The 7,209-nt window shown below is 47.8% G+C and overlaps 1 protein-coding gene across 1 annotated transcript; it reads left to right on the top strand.

Moving 5' to 3' along the window:
* Window positions 1-465: 465 nt before the first annotated feature.
* On the top strand, window positions 466-4,568 carry HEY1 (hes related family bHLH transcription factor with YRPW motif 1). The gene is made up of 5 exons (XM_036887521.2): window positions 466-1,044; window positions 1,283-1,358; window positions 1,482-1,565; window positions 1,831-1,912; window positions 2,840-4,568. Exons 1-5 carry the CDS (start codon window positions 956-958, stop codon window positions 3,418-3,420), a joined length of 912 nt encoding a protein of 303 aa, XP_036743416.1. The 5' UTR covers window positions 466-955; the 3' UTR covers window positions 3,421-4,568.
* Window positions 4,569-7,209: the final 2,641 nt, after the last annotated feature.

Genomic DNA, 7,209 nt, shown 5'->3' on the forward strand with positions numbered 1-7,209 from the left:
ACGGGCTGACGATCTTCCCGCGTCCTGCAGGTTCCGCGGAGCGGCTGGCGGGCCGCCGGGCCAGGTGCATCCGACCCAGCTCCGCCAGTGGCGCGCGCCTCCCGCCGCCGGGCACGGGTGGCCCCGCAGACCAGATTTACCGCGGCGCAGGGTGGCGGCTTCCGGGCTCGCCCGGCGCCCAGGCTCCGATTACAGGTTCACACAGGGAGCCCGGCCCGCGGCCGCCCAGCCCCCGCTGGCCCTCCCTTGCGCGGCCCCACTATCCCGCCTGCCCATTCTTCTCCATTCATGCGGACGCCCAGCGCCGCCGCCGCCGCCGCCAGCGCGGCTGCCGTCGCCGCCGCCGGCCGCCCGGATTGGCTGGCGGCCGCCGCGCCGGCACTTTCCCACGGCCCGCGGCGCGTGCGGCTCACCGGCGGCGCTGCAGGCGCGGCCCTGGCGTGCGGCCAGGCCAATCGGGGCGCGCGGGGCGGGGCGGGGCCACGGCTGCCGGCGGGCTTGTGTCCCGGCTCGGCCTCTCCCGCCCGCGCCTCCTTCTTCCCCCTAGTGGAGGCCCGGCGGAGCCCCGCGGAGCCGACGCACCGCCACGGGGCGGGGGCAGGCGCGGAGGGCGGGGGCGGTGTTCGCCCAGGGCCTTAGCCTTGCCCTCGACTCTCCCCACAGCGGCTGCCAATCCCGGAGCGAGAAGCCGGATTGGCCGAGGGGAGGCTGTTGCCCGGGAGCCACCGCCCCGCCCCTCCACCCCCTCGTCCGCCTTCCCCACGCCCCCCCGCCCTCCTCCGGGACCTGGGAAGGGGCGCAGCGTGGGAAAGGGATGGTAGAGTTTTAACCCGAGGCAGAGCGTGAGCGGGATCAGTGTGCAGAACGCGAGGACTGAGCGCGGAGGGGCGCTGCTGCTGCTAACTCCTCCCCGCCCGCCGCACCGACCCTACCTCGGAGCCCCCGCACAGCCACCATGAAGCGAGCCCACCCCGAGTACAGCTCTTCCGATAGCGAGCTCGACGAGACGATTGAAGTGGAAAAGGAGAGTGCGGATGAGAATGGGTGAGTTGGCGGCGGCAAAGCAAAGCCAGAACTGCAGGCGAGGGCCAGGGCACGCCGGTGTCCTGTTCTGACCTCTGCGCATCTCGGGCCAGCCACCGCCCGGGGTGAGGGACCCCCCCGAGACGCTTTCAAGCCCAAATTGCCAAAGCAATCTGAGTGCGGGTTGGGCGTGGGGCGACCCCTCAGATTACCTTCTCTGGCTTAACGGCGATTCCTGTTTCTTTTTTCCCCCATTCAGAAACTTAAGTTCGGCTCTGGGTTCCATGTCCCCAACTACATCTTCACAGATCTTGGCTAGGAAAAGACGTAGAGGCGTGAGTCTCTTTACAGTGCTTCTTGTTTTGTTTTGTTATCAATTAAAGGAAAGAACAACCTTTATTCACTTTGGAATTTACAGTCGTAATGGAAATGACCTCTATTTTGCCTGCTTTTTACAGATCATTGAGAAGCGCCGACGGGACCGGATCAATAACAGTTTGTCTGAGCTGAGGAGGCTTGTACCCAGTGCTTTTGAGAAGCAGGTAATGGAGAAAGTAGGTAGAGCTAGAGCTCTTAGTGCTATCCACACCTTCTGAATCCTTCCCCCCCCTTAACCTCAACCTCATCTGTCTAGAAAAATACCCATGTTGCTTGTGCCAAAGAGATGCATTCACAAACAACTAATTTTGTTTTAGTCTGTACTTTACGATTTACAAAGCATTATGTATGCATATATATTTTAAGTTGTTCCCCAAAGGCGGTTGGTACTAAATCAGTTTTTTTTTTTTTTGCCTCTTTCTTCTCCAGGGATCTGCTAAGCTAGAAAAAGCCGAGATCCTGCAGATGACCGTGGATCACCTGAAAATGCTGCACACTGCAGGAGGGAAAGGTATAACTCACTAGTCCTGTAGGGACCGGGAGTATTTGGGGTAGAATGAGCAGCTGTGGCAGGCCAGGATTGGTGCAGTCGCTGCCTCATTTTTGATGTGTATGTTTGCTTTGCAGGCGGGGAGAAAACGGTGTATGGTATGTGCTGTGTGCAGTTGGTTGCCTGTCAGTGCATTTGAAAATGCACATAGGATTTTCTCCAGTGAATTAATCACCCCAACCCTATGCAAATTAAGCTAGTGCACCTTTTGGAGAAATACCTATTATGGGTCAGGTTCTCCAAAGTTGTGACAGTCCTGATTAAAACCAGGTAGCTCTCACCACATTTGTTTATTGCCATTTTGAGAAAAATCTTTATTTTTAAGTATATGGTCTTAATTTCATATACACGATTTTTAAAAAATGAGCTACCACAATGAGCTGCCACATAACTTTTGAGGGAAGAAACCTGTTGTGGTTAATTAGAGAAAACCTAACCGAAGGTGGGAGACTAAGGTCTGCGGGTCTGTCTCCAGCCGGGAAATGCTTTACTCAGGACCAAGTGCCTAAAAGCTCCATGATGATAACTTACATCTGTGTGTCTAATGAATTTCACTGCTCTGTGGTTTCTGTGTCCTTGATGTATTTTTTGTTGTTGTTGAGGGAAAACATTAAAGGAATGAACATAGTTTCATCTGCTGGTAGGGTATAATTCCAATTTCTGCTCAGCAGCTTCTAATTGGACTTTGAACTTGCATTAGCAAACACATACTTCTCATGTTGATTAATGCAAAGGCTTTGGTCGCTCCAAAATATTTGGACTTTGAGAAGAACCCGTGAATGCCGTTTTTAAGGATGTAGGTATTTGCTAGGAAGGGCTGTCTTTGGGATTGGAGAAATGCGGGCAATGAGCAAAGCCCTGAGGATTTTCTTTTGTTCTTTTCCTCAGGCTATTTTGACGCACACGCCCTTGCTATGGACTATCGGAGTTTGGGATTTCGGGAGTGCCTGGCAGAGGTTGCCCGTTACCTGAGCATCATTGAAGGACTAGATGCCTCTGACCCGCTGCGAGTTCGACTGGTATCGCATCTTAACAACTATGCCTCCCAGCGGGAAGCGGCCAGCGGCGCCCACGCAGGCCTTGGACACATTCCTTGGGGGAGCGCCTTCGGACATCACCCGCACGTCGCGCATCCCCTGTTGCTGCAGCAAAACGGCCACGGGAACACTGGCACCACCTCGCCTACGGAACCACACCATCAGGGAAGGTTGGCCTCGGCACATCCGGAGGCGCCCGCCTTGCGAGCGCCTCCTAGTGGCGGCCTTGGGCCGGTGCTCCCCGTGGTCACCTCCGCCTCCAAACTCTCGCCGCCTCTGCTCTCCTCAGTGGCCTCCCTGTCGGCCTTCCCCTTCTCTTTTGGCTCCTTCCACTTATTGTCCCCCAATGCATTGAGCCCTTCGGCATCCACGCAGGCAGCAAACCTTGGCAAACCCTATAGACCTTGGGGGACGGAGATTGGAGCTTTTTAAAGAACTGATGCTGTAGTATGAGGGAGGGGAAAGCTTAAAATTGGGCTGTTGCCAACATCACCTTAAAGTCGCCAGTAAAAGTAAAAAGGATAAAGGTACACTTTCAGTTACATTTTGTTGAAAGACTAAAGGTTTGTTGGTTTATCTTCTTTAAATTTTTTTTCCTATCATGTCATGTATTAGCAGTTTTTAAAGACTAGTGATGTTTTTGTTCCACACGTTAAATTGAAATAGTATAAACCAACACTTGGTGATAGGTTTGTGCTGTACCTAATTACTTTGTAAACCCATTTTGTTAGAATGATTCCATTGTTTGCCTCAAAAGTTTTGGGAATTTTAACATTTAGTAGTTTTGGTCTCATTTCCTCCATGTATAGTTGCAGTCTGTTTTTAGAATTTTCCAAACCACTAAGCTCAGCATTAACATGATGCTATTTGTTAATTTTGACAATTAAGGTGTTGTATAAATCATATTCTCTGGGGGTGGGGTGGGGACTATATTGAATTTTATATTTTTGAACAAAGCGTTGACAAATCAGATGATCAGCTTTATCCAAGAAAGACTAGTTAATTCTCTGCCTCTTACAGCAGTAAGGTGAGTGTACGAACCGTCTGGGGCCCATAGTCCCTGTGACTGACTGCTGTCATTGGCCAGGACCTGCAGTTGTGTTGTGGTTAGGAGGGAGCCACTTATAAGTAGGTCCCATTTGGAGTTGGTGTTGTGGAAACTGAAGATGACTGCATAGAATATGCATGCAGTTACCAGCCATGAATTTTTAATCTCATGGATCTCAGATTCTCGAATGTTAACATGGATAAGTGATCATGGTGTGCAAGTGGTGGATTGAATGGTCCAGGGGAACCTGTTAAATGCATAACCTAATTTTTCCAGAAACTGCCATATTTTTCTTTAAACTGGAAATTTTTATATTATGTTCTCCTTTTTGATGCGTGGAACTGTGGTTGTTGAGATATTTAATAGGGCTCTTCTGCCTTCTTGTTGGTTTATTTAATTTGATTTGGGCTATAAAAGCATCATTTTATAGGTTTGTTCCTTTAGTAGGTGCAATTTTAAAGGACCTCCACTGAACTGCGTTTGACCTCTGTTGTACTGATGTGTTGTGACTAAATAAAAAAGAAAGAACAAACTATTTTGCTGTATATGTCTTATATACCTTGGCTTTTCCCTCTATTGGCTAAGAAAAGATAAATTATCTCTTGTTTTCATTTTGCCTGACCATCAGTTTCTTGTGTGTAACAATTTCATTATTCTTGGAATTCTAAACTGTGTGAATTTGTGCTGTTGCATAAGGTGACTTCATTATGGTGTAGACCTTTGGCCTGACTCCCAAGCAGACACAGCCTGAAGCTGTTGCGCCAGATGACCTGACCCTAAACTGGCTATCTATGGACTAGGAAACCTCAAGTCAGACTGGGAGTTAGTTACAGGGTGGGAAAGAACTCTGATGAAATCTTTTAAAACCGTGTTGACTGTTGGACAAATATTTTCTGACAGCATCTACTTTGTGTTCATGAGAGAACAGAAAATGCATTTGATTTTTGTTTTTTTAACTGCGAAACAAGGAAAGTCATATGTTGCTCTCTCTGAGGCCCCGTGCAGGGGCTTGGGAATCTGTGGCACGATGAGCAGTGGCAGGCTATAATTCTGCACCTGCACAGCTCCTGGAGTCTTTCCTCATCTTGTTTCCAAGAAATCTGTTTAACCCTTTAGTTGCGTTTGACTCTGAGCTGTGTAGTGAGGAAGCTGACATATGCTTTATGTTAGAACAAAGCACTACCAGAACAGAGGCAGTGATCCGGGCCCCAGGGGAGAGGAGTGCCTTCCCATCGCCTTAAAAGTAGTTCTGCCAATTGAGGAGTGCCGTTTAGCTAGGAAGGAGTTTGCCTTGATTCTGAAGGTGGGAGGGAAGGAGAGGGAGAAAACCCACCTTGGCACATGACAGAATAGAGCCTGCCTTTTCTGTGCCCAACTTCGGAGCTCCTCCTCTACCCTTTGATTAAAAAACAAAGACAGGAAGGCAAAGTGAAGAAGTTTGAACTTTGAACTTGAGCAGCTACTTCTGGGTCCCTATGAAAGGAATGGAGTCTGCAGCATTGTTGTGATTGTGCATTTCAAATACTAGCTCCCACTCCACCTTTCTCTGTGCAGCCTCACATGTTGGTCCCTCCCGTGATGCAGAGCTCTGATCTTGGTGCTGCTGTGCCACACAGATGCTCTGTCATGAGGCTGTGATGGGAAGTGTTATGATAATTTCTGCCAAGTGTCAGTTTAATTTTAGCAACCCTGATTTCAAATGGCATTACAGCATTACTGAACAGCATTGTGCTTAGACTGCCTTAGACTTACAGGTACCTGAGTTTAGATGGCTGCTAATGTGGTAAGAAAGAAAGCCTCACATCTTGCTGGCTCTCCTGAAAGAGCAGTGGAATTGTAAAACGTGGCATATTCCACGTGTCACATCAATGACCCCTGTATCACTATCTGGTTAGTACCTTTTTATTTTTTTGGAAAGGGTATGTGTTGGGAGGTCATTTTGTGTTGGGGGGTCATTTTCAAAATTACATAGTTTTCCCCAGAAATTTTTTGGGAAATGTCTTCAAGGTGATAGGTTTCTGGAAATGGTGCAGGTGGAGTTGGAGCTTCATGGGAATCAGGATGGAATTCTGATGATAAGCTGATTCATTTCTATTCTGAATTGATGCAATAAGAAAAAAATTAACATCAGGGTCATTAATACTAGCACACTTTCATGTTATACATTTGTAATACTTCTGTCCATGTAAACAAAAACTTTTTAGATGGCCTGTAAATTTACTTCATGAGAAAAATAGTATCACTGGTCATAAAGAATCTTGAAGCCTCAATAATTACCCATTAATTTTCATTACATGCATTACCATGAATTAGTGAAGTAAAAGATAGGTGGGCATAATTCCTGCATTTAAAAGCCTCTAAAAGTAAAATTCAAGAAACATCATTTCTTATTTATAGTTAAATTAGGATGTGATTTTTATTCAGCTTTTCTTTGCCCCACTCTTCCTATAATCATATTTTAAATACAGATTACTGATATGTAAAACCCCTCAGGAAATGTTAAGATATCCTAATTTTACTCTTCTCCAGCCCTTCTTGTCTATACCAGTATCTCAGCTTTGACGTCTTCTGTAGTTTCCAGTGATGATTTATAATTAAAATAACTTCAGAGATAGTATCATCTGAAACACAGCTTCAAATGTGGCCCAATTTCTTTTACAACCAGAACTCCAGGGAATGGGACGTCTTGAGAAGAGAATACAAATTCTGGTTCCTACTCTGTTTTTACCTTAATTGAGTGACTTTGTGAAAGTTATTCAAAATTCTCTGGACCCAGCTTTCCTGACGGGTCAAAGTGGTTGGAAGGGTCCGGGTGCATACTCCCAGGGCAGGCAGCGACGGGGAGGAACGCAGGGCTGTCGGCCGGTGAATGTCCCCAGGGAGCAACCATGCTTCCACCACCTTCTCTCCGAAGGTCTGTCTGAAGGGCCACGTCAATTGTTTCTACAGAGGCATTTTAGTCCAGCGTTGTCAGAACCTTCAAGTTTTCAAGAGCATCTCCAATTTTAGATTTTTTTTTATGTGAAACTATCCAATTTACATAGAGTAACTAATTCACCAAAACCCGTCTGTCAGCAAGACTGGGCCAGTGGGCAGCAGCCATCCCTTAGCTTCTAGGGCTCCAATCTGAATGGCAATCTGAATTTTCTAGTATCTTTGTCATGCATGGCCTG

Source organism: Manis pentadactyla, chromosome 3 (genome assembly GCF_030020395.1).
Source record: "Manis pentadactyla isolate mManPen7 chromosome 3, mManPen7.hap1, whole genome shotgun sequence".
NCBI lineage: Eukaryota > Metazoa > Chordata > Mammalia > Pholidota > Manidae > Manis > Manis pentadactyla.

What these genes read in the sequence shown, in the direction of transcription:
- HEY1 (XM_036887521.2), top strand. Translation starts at nt 956, where the DNA reads ATGAAGCGAGCCCACCCCGAGTACAGCTCTTCCGATAGCGAGCTCGAC. An exon ending in GAGAGTGCGGATGAGAATGG is followed by an intron (nt 1,045 to 1,282) that starts GTGAGTTGGCGG and finishes TCCCCCATTCAG; the next exon opens with AAACTTAAGTTCGGCTCTGG. An exon ending in CTAGGAAAAGACGTAGAGGC is followed by an intron (nt 1,359 to 1,481) that starts GTGAGTCTCTTT and finishes TGCTTTTTACAG; the next exon opens with ATCATTGAGAAGCGCCGACG.